The sequence below is a fragment of the Fulmarus glacialis genome, unplaced genomic scaffold, assembly GCF_000690835.1.
Source record: "Fulmarus glacialis isolate BGI_N327 unplaced genomic scaffold, ASM69083v1 scaffold4233, whole genome shotgun sequence".
Classification (NCBI taxonomy): Eukaryota; Metazoa; Chordata; class Aves; order Procellariiformes; family Procellariidae; genus Fulmarus; species Fulmarus glacialis.
Window position 1 is genome coordinate 26,331 of NW_009204714.1, and position 18,753 is coordinate 45,083.

Sequence of the window (18,753 nt, forward strand, 5' to 3'; positions counted from 1 at the left end):
CCACCTGTGGCCTTTGGTGACCTCTGAGAGTTACGTGCTCAATTTGGGGCTTTTCTGATTGGTGCCTTGCAATTAATCAATGGCTGATTCAACTCCCAGTTCTGTGGCTCTGTGAAAGGGCAAGGATCAATGATACCTGTCAGTCACCTGTTAACAAATGCCTTGCTACAGACATGATATGTTACCATATGACGTTGCTACTGAACCAGGAAGGGCTTTGGGTTTTTTGTCTATGTGCTATGAACCAGGTAATTATGTGGCTGAGGGCAGTTACATTTTATCTAGATGTTGGCCTGGTGCAAACATCTGGTGGTGCAAAAGGCAGGCAGACCTACATACATTGTAAGCTTTGGATTGAGAGCAGGGAAAAGAAGACCTAAAAAAGAAGAAACTAAAATATTCACATCGCAGCATGGGCGCCGGAACAAACGAAACTAACTGTCACTCTCCATAGGTCAAAGGCGGCTGTACCAATAAGCAGATATCCAGGGCAAAGGATTAACTGGGGTCAGGCTGGAGTTAGAAAGGGGAGAAAGTGACCCAGATGAAGACAGGAAGGATTTAGAGGACAACTGTTGCACTAGCTACTGTCCACAGCATTAGCTTTTCCAGCATTTTTGAATACCAGAAGCAAACTGATTTGTCTGAGCTGAACATTTGCAGCCACAGGGAACTGCCAGAGGAGTGCTGGAAAAGCATCTCTGGGGCCTAGTCATCTCCAGCCTCACCTGGGATCTTAGCAGGGCTGCTTTAGTTACTTTGCTGGAGGGAGAGCTGGGAGCTGAGAGCCTGCCAAACACAGACGGAAGGTCATCCCCAAGGCTGAGAGTGCCAAGTGAGACAGAAACCTTGCACAGGAAAAGCAGCGTGATGGATTATTCAGGTTTTCTCCTGGGAGGAAAGGCATCCTCACAACGAACCTTAAATCTGCACAAACCAATGGCACACAGTGAGGGAAGTGCCTCCAGCACTTCCCGAATTCAAGAATTAGCTTTTACTTAGGCAAAGCAGTACCGGCCAGTGACCTCTTGGGACAGAGTAAGGCACACACGCTCTCATGGTTGTCTTAAGTATATTTGTAACAGACAAATATCATCCCTCCAGTGCCCAGGTATCTTAGAGATGCACACAGTCCACAGGTCATGATGAAGACAGCAGGAGCTGTGATTTCTCCACAGCTCTGGAAAGGCAGGGCAACCAGAGCACTCCAAAGGCCAAACTATTTCCTTACAGGATGCAAAGCTACATGGCTTAGTAAACCAACACACCTGCAAAGATGGAAAGTTCCATATACACCTCTGTCCTTAAAAGCCTCTTGTTCTAACAGCGGATGGATTCAGACTCTAGACTCCCACAGCCCTCACCTCCTGGGCAGGCCCAGCATGAAGTCTTCCCCTGGCTAGACTCCTCGGGATCCTCCTTTAGAAGGGGCTTAGCAAGAGAGCTACACCTGGACAAGTGCCTGCCCAGTGTAAAGTCAGCTTTGCTGCTCCTGCAGACCAGGAGCAATACTTCTGGCAAACTCAGATCCTTGTTTGGAAAACTTTCTGTTCCATCCTGTGATAAGAAGGATCTGTCAGGCTGCATCTGTTTATCAGTGCTGAATATGGAATAACATTTTCTGTGTTTTGCTGTCCATAAATCCAAACACCCTTTGAAAGCTCAGCAGCCTGAAGGCAAGGATGAGAATGGACTCTGAATGGCCATGAAACTGTCCTGAAGTGACTTTTTTTCCCCCAAGGCTGAGAGAGATGTAAGTAGCCCAAAGTCCTGGTTAGACTTTGTGCTCTTGCTGACCAGGGTGTGGTTACGCTGTAGATAAACCTGTGAGATCTCTAATAGACAAGCTTTCCTGTGACTGCAAACCAAATCTGAGAAGCAGGACAAACATGGTGAGCACAGTAGCCTTGTGAAAAGGAGGCAAAGTGTACCCAAGATAATAAATTTAATGCTACCTGAAATATATGGCTGATGAATTACTTGGAGTCAAAGCTGATTCCCAAGGTCATTAGCATGTGACTTTGAACAAGGAGCTCGCAGAGGTTTGACAGGGGAGCAGGTAAGGCAACAGAATCTTTTGTCAAATACAGAAGTCAGCTCTACATGTTTTCCTTTGCAGACATGGAGTCTGTCAAGTATAAACTTACTATGTCAGGTAAAAGGGAGTTTCCTTGTAAATCCAGAGCCACACATGAAAGGCTCCTGACAGGAGGCATCTCCACATACAGGAAACCCATAGGCCTCCCAAATCTACACTGCACTGTAATGCATCCCTCTGCTCTCAGGTAGCCAACAAAAAGAGGAGGGTCCCCTCCTCCCCTTCCGTATAGGGTGTAATGTAGATGGGGAAAATCCTTCATTTTGCACAGAAGAGGAATTGCCTAACTGTTGCAGCCCATCGTTTCAGTCATGGTGTTCAGGCTTCTTTAGCAGTATGCAGAAAGACTTTGTAATGAAGACATGTGCAGCCTACAAGTATAAAGCAATTATTCATTGGCTAGCAACACAAAATATTGCTAGGCTTTAATGAGCAACTCATACAAACATCATGCTCACCATCTCTAGAAGACACTTGAGGAGTCATTGGTGGCACCTGTCTCCCCCATAAATTGGTTCTGTGAGGAGAAAAGGTAAAGAGTGTAATTTTTAATAGTTTCCGAGAGGTGGCTCCCGAGATTCGGAGATGATGGCAATGCTAAGTACGAATACCAGATTAGATTCACGACCAATAATTTCATCATATCATAAAACAGTGTTACACAGTGCAGCAAAATGATAACCTTGACCCAGCTCTGAGTGGTGATAAACAGCACAACAGGGAATATATACTGCAGGTAAGGTATTACATAACCCAACTCTGAGAGCCAGCCCAACAACTTTGAGAGCCAATAAATCAACATTGTGACCTGCAACTCTTAAACCAATCTAATGAATACCTATAACAAAATTTGCTTGAACACGCTTTGGTCAGATCTGTCGTTATCTCAACCCTTCGAGCCCCACATTGGGTGCCAAAAAAGGACTGCTGTGGTTTACCCCAGCAGGCAGCCAAACACCACACAGCCACTCACTCACTCCTCTGCCCCACCCAGTGGGATGGGGGAGAATATCGGAGGAAAAAAAAAGTAAAATTCATGGACTGAGATAAGACAGTTTAATAGAACAGAAAAGAAAGGGGAAATAATAATAACAACAACAACAATAATAATAATAATAATGATGATGATGATGAACAGAATATAGAAAATGAGTGATGCACAATGCAATTGCTCACTACCCGCCAACCAATGCCCAGCCTGTCCGCAAGCAGCAATCATCCCTCCCCCACTAAACCCCAGTTTATGTACTGAGCATGACGTCATATGATACGGAATACCCCGTTGGTCAGTTGAGTCAGCTGTCTTGACTATGCTCCCTCCCAGCTTTTTATACACCTGGCAGAGCATGGGAAGATGAAAAGTCCTTGACTATTAAACACCACTTAGCAACAACTAAAACATCAGTGTGTTATCAACATTATTCTCATACTAAATCCAAAACACAGCACTATACCAGCTACCAGGCAGAAAATTATCCAAGCTGAAACCAGGATAATTGGACAGGCCTGCCCCCAGCTACAGCATAAAAACCAAGCTTCAGGGCACACTTCAGTCAAAGCTGGAGTGCTCTCTGGAGAGGTAAGGGTTGAACACAGGTGATGCTCTGAGGGGGAAGAAACACCTTCCCGTGGTGTGGAGGCAGCTGGGCATACAGTGAGCCAGCCCCACTGAGTACCTCAGCCTCAACTCCTGGAAGTGCAGGGCACACCTGTGGTGGTATTTGGAGCTGTGCCAGGCAGGGGTGTGGATCTGGGCATCATCTGCACCACAGTAACTCTGCAGCCCTGCTTCTTGATCCCTGCTCTGGCAGTAGCACTGCAGGGTCCTGCACCTGCAGGCTAACTGCAACAAGCTGGGCATCCTGCAGCTTCCCAAAGCACTTGGAGACCAGCTGGGCAAGGGCTTCTTTGCTTCTATTGAGTCAGATCTGCTTCCCTGTGGCCTCTGCATGCATGTGTGTGAACCTACAGACTCCTGCTCTGTGCAGGCACTGTGATAGCTCCTTCTCAGGCAGCATTTGTGCCCTTTTGCCATGTGCTAGTTTTTGCCCAAGGCCAGCCCTTCCTTCCCTTTCAGCCTGAGCTAAGCTACATAATGCCGACACTCCAAAGGAACAGCACTTCCAGCACCGTTTCACCATTACTTTGCAGTGGCAGCAAATGCAACATAAAATCTCTCCAACTATTGCATGCTGTGTGATACTGGAAATCATCTTGTTTTGACCAACTAGCTGGAAGAAAAAACTTGTGCTTTTGGTAAACAGTCTGATTGTTCCCAGCAAAATAAGAGCAATTATCTATTATTTTCACTTCTGTTGTTGATCAGTTATGATAAATTCAGGAGTTCTGTATGTTTAAAAGATAGAAAAGGGCCATTATTGTCTGGGCCATATAATGCAATTCAGTGGTTTTGCACTGAGCTCACAATGCACTCCATAAAGTTTGTGTTTATTTACCCCAAGAGTCTGGGTTTTCTAAAAGAAACAGAAACTGTAACACCTGTAAACAAACTGTACTTTGAGTCTCATCCCTTTTTCTCTTGTCTTCTATTTCCTTCCCTCTTTTGTTCAAAGGATGAGAAGAATCAGGTGTTGATCACAAATGCTTGGCTGCAGATGGTGAGTAACGTGAATAAAGAAAAAAAACCCTTTATAATAGCAAACTACTGAATGTGATTTCTTGGCCGAAAAGCAAGACTGCTGTCTTTTAACTTGTCTATAATGTGAAACAAGCAGGCATTTTGTGTCCTTTGAAATTTCTCTAGTGCTCCTTTTAGCCTTTAAAATGAAATGCAGGAGACTACATTAATCCTTTGGGCAGACCTGTTGGCCTTTGGAGGGTGAAACTAACTACGTTGTTAGGCCAGTGGATATAGGGACCCAGTAACAAAGAACCCAAAGTTATGGTCACACTGTAGCAGTAGGAAACACTCTTCAAGGGTCTCAAGGCCCTTTCAAAGGCCAGTGACGGGAACTTATGAAGAACCAGACACCCAGTAAGACCCGGGCACCCGCACTCATGACATCTGGGCAAATCCGCACCTCTGTCTGAAACGGGGAGCCAGGGGTGCCCCTGTGGAGGGCAGGGTACGATGATGCCCAGCACTTGCCCCCAAACACAAAAGCAATTCAGCCATGCTGGACCATGTGGATACTGCTTGAGCTGGGTGGTAGCATGACCAGGGATGGCAAGGAGCCCCATGCTGCATTGCTGCTGGCAGTGCCCAGGTACATCAGTGGGAATATTGCCTTCCTTTGTGCTTTACAAACCTCATCCATAAATGTTCTGCCTCCCGCTTCTGCAACCTGCTCCAGCTGAGGAACGACCTGCACCGGTCATGCAGGATAAGCAAAACTGATCTTCATTGAGGGCTTTGGGGGAGGGAGTTTCCTGTCAGGTGTGCTGCTGGCCGCATATGGCAAGAGATACGGTCTTTTCTTATGGCATGTAAACCAATCTCCTTAATGGCTTGCGCTCAGTAAAGATGCAGCTCTGAAGGGAAAAGCCTGTGAAAGACTTGAATGATTGAACTAATTCTGCTTTGACTTTTGCAGCCAAACACTATCTCATGTTAATGGGTGCAACTGAACAGTCTATTTCTTCCTCAGCTACCTGCTGGGATTTGCAGCAGAAATGAGTTGTTTTCTATTGCAAAAACTAATCCAGACCAATAGGACTACAAGATTGTTAGGACAGAGCCTATGGGCATCCTGTCCCTTGCAGAGGTGTTCTTCAGTTATAGCACTGATAACTGTTTTCCTTGCAGCCGTCCCGTAGAGCTTTGCTGTAAGTCACCAGGTTCAGCACGAAAGCTGTGCCTTCACCTTTCTTGAATTAACTGTTTGTGTTGGGGTGGAGGAGGGGGAATCAGAAACAACCCCTTGGGATATAAAGTTCACTTGCCTACCTTTCATAGCAAGGTGGTTATTAAAAGAGTCACCCAACCTTTGTAACAGATTAAACTATTTCCACCAAAGGGGGACTCTCAGACCATGGTATGGTCCACATACCACTGACGATACTCAAGTCATTCAAACCACCTCAGCTCAGAACCAGCGCACCTTATGGAGGTGCCTACTGCCGGTGTTTGTGCCAGCCCACAAGAAAATGTTTGGGATGCCTGGCTTCAGGCCACAAGGTGGAGGGGTTAGACAATAAATTAAAATACAGCTCACAACATTCAGTTGTCACACTGGATTCCTCAGCATATATGCCAACCTTTCTTAATAATTAAAGCTGAGCATTAAACTATTATCATACTACTGCTATTGTTACTGGCAAAATCCATTCTGTTCCCATAATATTGCAGACAATTTAGAAGACTTTCACCGACTCATATAATCTGATGTATGTATTTGCCAACAGTACTGGGTTGATGTTTACTTGTCTTGGGATCAGTATGAATACCCAGGGGTGCAGAACTTGCGATTTCCAGCCGACCAGGTTTGGGTACCAGACATTCTTCTGTATAACAGGTAAGCAAGATGCGCAATGGCCGGTGGGAGCCTAGAACTAGAGCATTAGGTGCTGGAAATCAGCCATGCTTCACTGATATTCTGGGGCTTTTGCCATCTGGGGATTTGGCTCTTATTCTTGAAACAGTAACAATAAAAGCAAACAAGTGCCAACCAATAGATTTTTCTAGTAGCCAAACTAAGTCTTCCTTGCTGTAGTTCTGCAGATGTCTTCTTTATGTTTTCCCAGTGTACGTGGAGAGAAAAAAATCCATATACTCCTTATGATTAACATGGTTCTCCTGGAAAATTATTATCATGTCTCTGCCATAGTGTTCCTGCCTGAACTAAAAAACAGATTTTCTTCTCACTTTCCTCATCACTCTCATTTTATAAATCTCTCCATCATTCCTCTTCCCCTCTGAACACTCTCTACTCTGTTTTTCCTCCTCCAAAGCTAAAACCAGCTCTCTAGCCAGCACTTCTGCAGTGTTGAATGGAGTGGAAGCTCTCTGGAGAGATGTTTCCTTAATGCTTTCCAGCAGGAGAGGATTTTGGTTTTGCTCTAATATCTTAGTTTTGGACTTATTTTTTGATCTATCACAAGCCCCAGATGTTGTACTTCAGCCTTGCTGTCTTACAAGATTTTCACTGACCTGTCTTTCTCTGACAGTTTTAAGGGTAATATTTTCTAATAATCCAGACTGAATTTCATTCTGTTGGTTTCCTCAGTTCACCAAGACCTATTTTCCATTCCAGGCTCTCACAAGATATCCGAAGGAGACTTGGAGTTACCTGGATTGTTTAAGTGTTCTTCGTTACTTCAGCTTTACTCCTCACAGTCTCTTTATTCTTTTTCAGTCTCTAAAAAGGAGGCATATAGCCTGGTCCATATTACTGTAGTTTGTTTATAAGAACATGATGTAACAAAGGCTTTCTGAAGTTCAAATACATCACCTGCCTCCTCTTACTCAGTTAGTCAGTAAGAAAATTAGATTGATTAGATGCAGTTGGCCCTTGACAAATCTGTGCCAACAGTTTTCACCACATTATCTTTGAAGTTAGGCTGATGTGTCTATAATTTCACCTTTAAAAAAAAAAATCAAAATTCTCTTTGATCTTCCCTAATTCACTGAGCCCTTCCCTGTTCTCCATGAGCTCTCACAGATAATTGTTAATGCTTCAGTGCGTATTTAGGCCAGCCCCTTCACTTCTCAAGCATAAATTTCATCAGCCCTGCCAACTGGGATCTGTCTTATCTACGCTTCCTTATTCTGTTCCTTCCCTGTTCTGCCCTGGACTCCTGCCACTGTGCAAGAATTAACTGTGGTGAGCCACAGTTTCTGAAGCACAGAGACTGCAGGGTACTGCAGCTCTCCTCACCCTGTTGTTTCCTTTCCTTCCACAGCAAGTAATGGATCTATCTGGTCCTTTGTCTTTTCCTTGTTTCTTTGCATTTATGAAAACCTTTCTTGCTGCCTTTTATGTCTTTTGATAGTTATCAGTCATTCTGCATTTAGCCTTTTCATTTTTATGCCCTTTATTTTGTGCTGGGGACACTACTGAGGACTGGGGACTCAGACATGAATAAAGAGCAGGTCACAGGAGGGACGGAGGGTCTGAATTTTCCACATCTGGTTGTGAGACAAGGTGTGTAAGATGGTGTAGTCATGCAACACAGACCTGCACATAGCCATGACAGGCAAGACTCTACAACATCAGCCAGGGGAGCTCTCCATAGTTAATCTCTTCCCATGAGATCTTCTGGAGAAAGCCCCCAGTCCTGGTCCCTTGAAGAATTTTTGTCCTTGCCTGGCTCATTACTCCCTTATTTTTCTCAGAATTGCTGGAATCCTAAAGAAATTCTCTTTTCTTGGTCCTTTTCACCTGGTTTCTGCTCTTAGAGTCTATCTCCTCCTACAAGCCCCAAATCTAAAACAACTTCTCCCCAGTGCTTTCCTCCATTGCTTGAAGCAAACCCTTGGCCCCTCTGCATCCTAAAAGACTGCAGAATTGTTGCCTCGGGCAACTCTTACAATGGATATCTGGGTAACAGATAACTTGATTTACGCTGTAAGCTGCATGATTGTGACAGCAGCCCCAGAAAATCCTCATCCTCTCGATTGTCCAGTCTTTGGGTACAGCCACTGTGACACTTTTGCTCCTTTCACTTCTGCCTTTGCTTTGAGACATCCAACAGCTCTGCTTCTCACTTCTTTGAGGACATTGCAGCATGCAACCATCATGCCTGGCTGCAGGCCAACAGTATCTATGAGAAGCCAAGATACTGATTAAGGGTGAACTCTTCATCCAGCCATAGGATCTTAATTCAGACATTCTGTGCATTAAATTCAGCCAAAAGATTATTTTTATGTTCAGAGTTACTACATCTTAACTAGATCAGCTTGCTTTTTCTTTGTTTTTTTTTGTTTTGTTTTGTTTATATTGTGTTATAGTGCGGATGAAAGATTTGATGCAACATTTCACACAAATGTGCTGGTGAATTACTCTGGATCCTGCCAATATATTCCTCCAGGTAGGACACAGAGAGCATTTATTTGCTTTAAGTCAATGTGTAGCTTTGAATAACTACAAGAAGTTTTCCTTCGTGAGTGAAACCAAGGTGTTTAGAAGCAATCTGGGGAAATTTTGCAAGCTGTATAATTATGGGACAAACCCACTGAAATAATTTAGGTCCATTATTAATGGTGTATTTCCACTTCACAAATCAATAAATCACTCACCTGAGCAGTTTGCTTAGAACATTCAGAGGCCCAGCTGAGCTGTCACCTAAAGCAAGATGGTGTGCACCCTCACATCACGTTTCATGTGCAATCCAATTAGCTCTTTCTTAAAAGTGGAGAGGCATGTGACCACAGGAAACCCCAAGAGCAGCACCACCTCTGCAGAGAAGTTCTTCCTGCCAGGCTGAGGCTACAACTCCAGGTGAAAAGACAAACTGAGACTGGTTTCAGCCTGCTTTCCAACTGTATTACCGATTCAGTGCCTGTAGGGCCCAGCAGCCAGGACCTACCAGCAAATACAAAAGCTACCTTCACAGTCACTTACTGTGGTGGACAAGAAATGCCCAAACTTTGTGTTTGTGTCATAGCTGCTGGCAGACTGGCCCCAAACATGTCCACAGGGCCCACTAAGGAACAAGTGGGTCTTCCCTGATGTCCGGTTCTCTGTTGATCCCTACCCCTCAGACTCCTTAAAGCATCCCTGTGGTTTCATTCGTACAGACCCATGGGTAAGGTTGCTTTCTAGGGAGCAACAAGAGACAGAAATAAAATTGGCATGTACCAGAGCAGAGCCTTCTCCATTCCTCCAGTTAGGGAGGTGATGCAAAGGGTGCCTATATGGGCAGATCTCGTGTCCTGCTCATCTCTTGGTGAGCTACAAACTCCATGGTGAAGAATTGGTTACTTAAGAACCCAAGGAAAGAGTAAAGAGAGAAAAAGTAATAACAGAAATCTGCTGTGTAAAGCACAGGAAATCCTTTGTTACAGGGATTTAACTGCTGCCAAACTACTTTGCAAAATTTTAGAAGGAAGAAGTTGATCATCAGCCTACTAACTGGCAACAAGGGCTCACAGAGGCAGCTAGATTAATCAAGACACTGGAAAACATAGAAGAGTGGAAAGGATGGTGTTTCCAAAGCTTCATGAAAGTTTTATTTCCAATGACTCTGAGAGCAGGCTGTACTCACTGCTGTTCTCCATTAGAGAAACAAGATAGGTGGAGGAGTAGAGGGAAAGAAGAAGGAGGGGACAGCTTTCTGCTGTTAAGGAAAGGAGCAGAGCCAAGATTCAGGAAAAACTGGGAGAAAAACCTCCATGTACCCCATCCAAAAATGGCCATGATGGTGGGAGTCAGACCTCCCAGAACGTAAAGGGATAAATGAAGGGAACCCAGCCACCCCAGAGCAGTAGTGTTTGTGCAGGGACATGGTCTTGCACATGTGGTTATGCCACAATGCCCTCAGGCTTTGCAGCAGCAGACAAAGACATAATTCAAGGGCCACCGTTTTGAGGATTTTATCTTCAAAAGGCATGGCTCAAGCACTTACTGCAAAACATTAAACTCTGCTCAGTTAACTGACTCAGAGCTGGGATTCACATTAGCTGGTGTTTTAGGGAGCACACAGAAACAATTACTGGAAACAGGTAGGCTAAGTGCAGTGTTGGAGATAATTTTCCAATGAAGCAGAAGCTGCCTCTATTTCACACAGTGTCTCTGAACTGGCCAGCACGCAGTAAACTGGAGAGGTAAGGTGAAGGCTGCAAAGCCACAGGCGCACAGGGGTGAGAGTTTGCAGGGACGACCTCTGTGCTTTGCCACCAGCTGCCAGTGATGCAGGCTGTGTAGATCATCTTCCCCACTCTCCAAGCCCTCCGTGCTGCTGGACAGCTGTGGAAGTCCCACAGACACAGCTGTGGCCCCAGGAAGAAAATCTGGAGCATCCATTAGTTTTTTTTTTCCTCTTTCAGCTGAATAACAAAGAAAATAAATAATTAAAATGCAATATACAAGTATTAATCTCCTAAACTGCTTAAAATGCCACATGAAATAATGATAATGGACTAAACACATCCAGAGTAAAATTCAAGGCCCAGGTTGACATACAGAAGATAAAGGCCAGCACCGAGCAAGGTTTAGCATAACAATTATTTTCAGAGGACTGTGCATCTAATGCAGGGCCTGACCAGGAACTCCTTTCAACAAGCTTGTCACAGTACTTCCAGCCATAGTGCGTGGACATTCTACTCTACGCTCCTGTCAGGCCCTGCAGCACTGCCTGTTATCTGCCAGCGCCAGCCAGCACTAGGAGACAGGCTGGGGTGCTCCTGGGTGGCCAGAGTGCCCTGGGCAACCTACCTCAAGGATGCAGTGAAAGAGAGAGGGATCTTCCCTGGTGCCCCAGGAAAGGAGGTTATTCCACTCATGGCATCTTCCACCTGCGCTGCTTGGTTGGTTACCCCGTGACTACATTACACAGACTTTTGGAGAAGAAAGATGCTTCGGACAGATAAGGGTAGGGATGAACTGCACCCTGCACACGCTTGATTCTGACTGGTTTCTATCCACAGGCATTTTGAAGAGCACATGTTACATTGATGTCCGCTGGTTCCCCTTTGATGTGCAGAAGTGTGATTTGAAGTTTGGCTCCTGGACTCACAGTGGCTGGTTGATTGACCTGCAGATGCTTGAGGCTGATATTTCCAACTACATCTCAAATGGAGAATGGGATTTAGTGGGTAAATCGGCTGGCCTAAAAATTTTCAATCCCACTGGGACATGAAAGAGAGATAATAAAAGTTTCTATGTAAGAGGCAGCAAAAAAAAAGAAAAAAATCACAGATCAGAGAAACCTTTCAGCTGCATTCATTGAACTGTGTCTGAAAACGCTGTGTTCTGAAGCAATTGCCTGCAACTGAGTACGTAAATGAAACCTACTGGTCCTGATGCATCTGAGCAGTTTGTCAGTACTAAACTTGGATGTGTCTCATGTAGGAACACTACTGTCACATCTACTCTAACACGTCAACCAAAAATTGATTGGTGTAAAAAACACTATTTCAGCAAAACTGGAATGAGCTTTTAGAGAGATGAATCTCTCTTACCCAAAAAACCACCAAAGTGTTGTCTACCAGTTCATAATAACTGCAAATAACTGCAGTTCAGTATGTCTCTCTTCCCTTCTGTGCTTTGGAAGATAACTGTGTTTTCAAAAGAGGAATCTATGCCCAGAACTACTTATTCGGAGTGAGCTACTAGTAAGTTATTTTGAACCCATTTATGTAGGTGTAAGTCAGAAGCAATGCTATCGAAATTGATAGAGCTAGACCACCGTAAGGAGAGCTTGCAGAATGGACATTTCATCTTCTAGTCTGGATATGTAGAAAAGGAAATAACTGTCACTGGCCAACTGCATGCAGCAGTTTTACCATTCAGGGCATCTGAGAAATAATACAATAAGAAACATAATCGGTATTCAGTTTCATGAGAAGCTGAAGGACTCTGTAGGGAAGTCCTCCTAAAATCAGAGGAAGTTTTCCTCATTTCAGAGCACTCCTGACTTTCCAGTGCTTCTCTATATAACAGAGTTATTTCTGTCCAATAACTTTACATATCTTGATTAAGAGGCTGGCCTGTGGTTTATCTGCCTTCAACCCTGACTAGGGGTGGACAAAACAGTCCCTTATCTAGCTCATACAGCAAAAGCATTAAGTAATACCTCAGGCAAACCATGGCCATATCCTTTACGGAGACTTTGCCACACTCCTGCCAAAATGTACACATTGATACATCTTCTGTCATGTGCACAGAAACAAAAAAGAGGTGAGCTATGATGGCATGAAAGATACTAGGTGCTGAGTTCTTCCAGCTCCGCTGGCATTTCCTGTGTTGCTGCAGTCCCTGCCATGCAGCATCTCAGCCAGTTTACTGCAGCTAGGTCACCATGGCCAACCCTGCTGTACAGCTATATTGGACAACAATGTCTCTTAACCTTCAGATATGACAGACTTTAAGCTTAACTTGACACCTCTTTTGAAAAGTAAGCCATCTCCTGTTTGTTTTTCCTGACAAAACAAAGCAAATATGTGTAAGAGAATGACAGAAAAATAAGAACCGGTGGCACTTGTCACACAGAAAATCTGCTAGTGAACATGACATCAGCTGTTTGTCACTATTCCCTGGATGCAGGAAGGCAGAATGCACGTTTTACTAGTTAATCTTCGGCCATTGCTTGCAAACCTTTCGTTGTTGAGGTTGGGATGCTCAGAACTGTTTTGATCTGGCCCAGATGAGCTTTCTTGGCTAAACCAGGTTCTAATGATTCAGAAGGCATGAAGATAAACTGTAGAAAACACAGAAGGCGCACTAAGAAGAGCAGACATCTTGCACTGTTGCCTCAGACATTACTGAAGACACTGACACACTGAGAGTTACCTTGGCTCATTTAACCCTGTAGTGATGTATTTCAGCTTTCAAACAATATTGAATTAAGGCATGTTGTCCCTTGTCCCCTTTAATCTATTCATCCATGCGTGCATCATTGGCCACAAGTGTTAGAAAATATCTTTTCCCTGGTAACTGGTTTGGGGGTGTCTTCTCTCTCTTATAAATTGCCACAGGACACTTTGAAGCACTCTTCAATGCACAATGTGTGGCAGAGATGCCACACATTGGCTCATAAACCATCAGTTCTTGGCCCATTCCAAGGGGTTACCTGGGAGTCCTGCACCTCTCCCCATTGCTCTGATCTCCCTCTCTATAGGTGTCCCAGGAAAGAGGAATGAGTTGTACTATGAATGCTGTAAAGAACCATACCCAGATGTGACCTACACCATCACCATGCGCCGACGTACCCTCTACTATGGCTTGAACCTACTCATTCCCTGCGTTCTCATATCTGGCTTGGCACTGCTTGTTTTCCTTTTGCCAGCTGATTCAGGGGAGAAGATTTCTTTAGGTAAGTGCTAAAGAATTTAATTCTTTCATAAGCACTTCCTATAAAATGGAAAATAAATACTTCATGGTGCTTGATAAATAAAGATTTCCCTGGAGGAGCAATAGAAGCACTTGTTTGGTTGCAGAAACCATGGTAACAGCTTTCTGTATGGCATTCACACATCCTGTGCTAAACACTTCTAAAATCTTTTGGATTTTACCCTGGGATGAGGCAGAACTTGTCGCTGGCACAGGCAGCAGTGATAGTACTCTGTCGTCCCTGTTGTTCTTTTCTTTAGTACGTCTCAATGCATTTCACAGCTTATTAACTCTGTTTTTCAGATAGGACATACTAAGTCATAAAGAGTGAAAGGTTGTGAGCAGCAGCAGCTGGGCATTGGATTTTCACCTTCCAAGTTCAGCTCTCAAAATACCGAGCCATGACTCCCCGACGAATGCAAAGCAGTGACAGCCAAGGAAGGGCTAGATGAGATTTACTGTTGTGTGTGATGATGAAGAGGAGGGGTGCTTCCAAGAAAGACAGGGGAGAGCTGGAAATATACAAGACTGGCCCAGGCGAGACCCTAGGAGTTAATTGTGCACAATTCCGATCAGGACAGAGACCTCAGTGTTAATAGAACAATCAGGGATCTGAGCATCCTGTCTTAAAAGAAGTAAAACACAGGCTATGGGGGGGTACAATTGCTGTCTATGAAAGCTGGGAGGGAAAAGAATTATTTGAGCTGAAGTAGAGTGTTGAAACAAAAATAGGAGACAGTATTCATGCACTGATTTCTCAGCGTCAGGGCAGTTGCAGGTTTAGCAACAGTCTTTCCAGATAGAATAAACAAAGAGCTACTTTTAAAACAGGCTGCAGTTCTTTGGAAGGTGTTATGTAACATGCAATAGCCAAAACCTAGATTCACGTCTGTGCAAGTCTCTCCTAGCCCTTAATAACCATCTGGGCTTTGTTTGCATTATGTTTTGGTAAAGCAATGTTGTTTACCAGTTCTGCAAGCTTCATTTCACTTGTCAGGAAAGATTTCTCCATTACTTTAAGAGGAGCAAGGGTATGGGTGTAATTGAGAAAAGTGAAAAGACAGCAGATAAAGTTGCATCCAAAAATGCTCTCGCTCTGTAAAAGTTCTCATCTGCACTGACAGACATGAAGTTATGGGTTTGGCTTAGTTGTAGATCAGAACAAGGTTATAGTTAACAGAAAGACATCAGAGGAGCAGCTGCAGAGTTCATGTTCCTCATCCTTCCCCTCCATGTTCACTCCCTGCAGGTATCACTGTCCTGCTTTCCCTGACTGTATTCATGCTGCTTGTGGCTGAGATCATGCCTGCAACTTCTGACTCAGTCCCACTAATAGGTAAGTTGATTTTCTCTGCTCTGTACACCATGTATGATGCTTCTCAAGAGTTGTTCAAAGCCTATTTGAGGACTGACTCTTTGTTACTATAGTTTTGCATTTCAGCAATGTCAGGAGTAAATCTCTGTCTGGGCTTTACTGTTTGCATGTATTGAAAGAGCCTACATGAGGGATACAAAAAGGCTCTGGTAAACTCAGATAGCCTTCAACAGTTCTTTGTATGAAGCTGTGTGCACAGAGAGCTTTTGAAGGTCTCAGTGCTGCTGACTAGAGAAAACTCATCTTTCTTCTTCCACATCACCCACCCTCCACGCTGTTATGCATCTCTTCCCTGCCTGCACCTCCTCCTCCTCTTCTCTCTACCCCAAAAGCAACTCAAGATACTACAGTCAAAATTCAAATGTATCGCTAGAGCATTTTTAACATGTGTTGAAAACTACGGGACAGATTATAATCTTGGGAATGTGGGCCAGACAGATATTGTTACATGCTCTGTTTTCATAGGACCATCCCTTTACCTTGATCTCATTCGGCCTCAGTTTCTCCACTGTGAACTGGAGAAAGCGTTATTCCTTAATGTCACAGCAGGGTAGAGAAAATAAACCTGTTCTGGTTTACAGAATAAAGTAAGAACACCACAGAAAAACTCAGAACCTGTTTAATTATCATCTCCTGAACTAAGGTTTACCTTTCCATACAAATCATGACTAAAGTACACATTCCAGACAGTAGAAATAAACAATATATCTATGTGCTGATGGAACGTGCACCTCACCATTGCATAATTAAAGCCTCGCACAAGTTACATCATGAATAGGACAAAAGAGCATTTATTCAGACAACCTCATTATCCCACTTCAAGGATTAAAACCTCAGACCTAACTGTGCGGAAGGAGGGTGACTATGCAACAGTAAGGACCACAAAGCCCATAGGCAAGAGTTTCTGAAAGCCTCCAAGTAACTTGTACATCTTATTGTAAGTCAGCAGGACTCTTGCCTCTGAGTCACACAGGAGCTTCCAAAAAACTAACAGAATGTCCCTCTGAACATATACCTAGGACTCCACAGAAACAGATACAATTTTAAGAGAGACTTTGTGTATAGGGAGGAGACACAAGGCATCTTGAACCAGTCTTCACATAATTTTGCTTTGTGTAATACATAACAAAAGCCATTTGGAATTAGTAAAGGGATGCCCTTGCCTATGCCCAGTCCACAAGCTTTAACCAGACCAGTTTCTACGGCTACAGTCCCCTATCATAGAAGGTAAGATTTGTACCAAGAAAAGCTATGAATAGTTACGTATTATTACAAATTTTGATGCTGTAGTAACAGATAAATTTCTGCTTATCACAGCATAGTTACGTGAACATCACATATCAGGAGAGGGTTGAGGGGCAGTGGTGTTGGGAAACGCTGTTGGATCAAGTCCCCCTTCTCCAGGTGAATATTGGCTCAACTATTAGGATCTCTCACATCTTTTCACCCTTTTTGGATCACAAAGTCAAGGAGATGATAAGGGAGTCTCTTCTCACAAATATGCCTCGTTGACAGCATGTATTGTTGCAAGTTTTTTCCTAATGCCCAAATAATTAGAGCGTATCAAATGTATTAGAAACACACCTCTTGAAGTTGTCATGTAGGTCAAACACAGTCTGTTTCTTTCATCTGTTCATTAGACAAATTTTATGTTGTGAAACACTGTAAAAGAATAATCTTTGCACATGGATGCTTTGTAACACCCTGGAGACTGACTTCAGGTATCGAGATGAGGGATGTCTAAAACAATCCTGTGGCTGCTTTCGTCTGATCCTTCCCTGTTACAGCCAAACTGAACCTTGACACACTGGGGTGCACTCAGGCTGCATGATCTGAAACTCGACCATCCCCATGAAATGAAAGCTCTTGTTTCATAGGATCACAAGATAATTCAGGCTGGAAAGGACCTCGGGAAGTGGACGACTGTGTCAAAAGCCTTGCTAAAGTTGATGTAAATGACATCTACTGCTTTCCCCTTGTCTGCAAATATTGTCATTTTATTATAGAAGGCAATCATGTTGGTCAGACATGATTTATCCTTGATAAATGCTGTTTCCAGTCCCCACTTTCTCCCTCAAGTGTTCAGAAATGTTTCCCAAGGACTTGCTCCCTCATTTACCCAGGGACCAAAGTCAGAATGACAGGGCTGTAGTTCTCTGGATTGTCCTTCTGGACTTTTTTGAAAATGGGTGCAACATCTGTCTTTCTGCACTTGTCAGGATTCTTACCCCATCTCCATGGCCTTGCAACGATACCCTTAGGACTCTTGGTGATGCCTATCTGGTCCCATGGACTTAGGCAGGTTCAGATCTCACAATCAATCCCTCTATCCTCATCCACTGCTGGTTGTTTTCCTTGTCCTTGAACCATGTCTCTAAGCACAGAGACATAGGAGACCTTGATGGCAAAAACTGAGGCAAAGGATGCACTGTCTTGGCCTTATCTTTGACCACTATCACTAAATCATCCTCCCCATTCAGCAGCAAGCCCATGTTTTCCTTGTTCAGCATTTTACTGTTTGTGTAGTAGTAGAAACTCTTCCTGTTGCTCTTGACTCCCTTGGCAGTCTCAACTCCTGAGCTTTAACATTCCTAACACCAACCCTAGCACCCAGGCAATGCTTCCAAATTTTCCTTTTGCAGCCTGTCTCTGCTTCCCACATCCCCTCCTCTTCTGAACTGGAGCTCCACCATGAGTTCCCGGCTTAGCCATGCTTATCTCCTGATGTGTTTGATTATTTCACTGAGTAATAGAAGGGACTTTTCCTGCACTTGGAGGCTGCCGTACTTCAAGCCCTCACAGTTTTCTTGTGCTGCTTTATCTTTCAGATCTTCCTCCAGTGGGATCCCAGCTACTAGTTCCCCGAAAAACTAGAAGTCTGTTCACCTGAAGTCCATTCCTCACTCCCTTCATGGTCCTGAAAGCCACTATTTCATAATAAGTACAGCCTAGGCTGCCATTGATTATCATGTTCCCAACCAGTTCTTCCTTACTAGTGAAGAGCAGAGCCAGCTGTGCACCACCTCTGGTTGGCCTGTCCGGTACTTGTATCAAGAAGTTATTACACACATCCTTTAAAAATCCTCCTGACTGCTTGCATTACACTGTTTTGCCTTTTCAGCAGACATCAAGGACGTCCAAGTCCCCTGTGACAACCAGGATCTGTGATATAGAGGGTTCCCTCAGTTGCTTTAAGAAGACCCCATTCCCATATCCGTTGTGTTTGGGTGGTCTATAATACATTCCCACCACAGCACCACTCTCGTTGGTCTCTTCACTGCATCTGATCCACAAGCTCTCCAGCAGCTCTCATCCATCCCATAGAGAAG

The 18,753-nt window shown here is 44.1% G+C and overlaps 1 protein-coding gene across 1 annotated transcript in view; it reads left to right on the plus strand.

Moving 5' to 3' along the window:
* The window catches only part of LOC104074808 (neuronal acetylcholine receptor subunit alpha-7-like), a 57,711-nt gene that overhangs the window by 24,752 nt on the left and 14,206 nt on the right, over positions 1 to 18,753 (plus strand). Inside the window, exons 3-8 of the mRNA XM_009575078.1 lie at positions 4,672 to 4,716; positions 6,464 to 6,573; positions 9,009 to 9,088; positions 11,646 to 11,813; positions 13,838 to 14,032; positions 15,299 to 15,385. Of these exons, the coding sequence (XP_009573373.1) occupies positions 4,672 to 4,716; positions 6,464 to 6,573; positions 9,009 to 9,088; positions 11,646 to 11,813; positions 13,838 to 14,032; positions 15,299 to 15,385 (685 nt within the window). The remainder of the gene's footprint in view (positions 1 to 4,671; positions 4,717 to 6,463; positions 6,574 to 9,008; positions 9,089 to 11,645; positions 11,814 to 13,837; positions 14,033 to 15,298; positions 15,386 to 18,753) is intronic.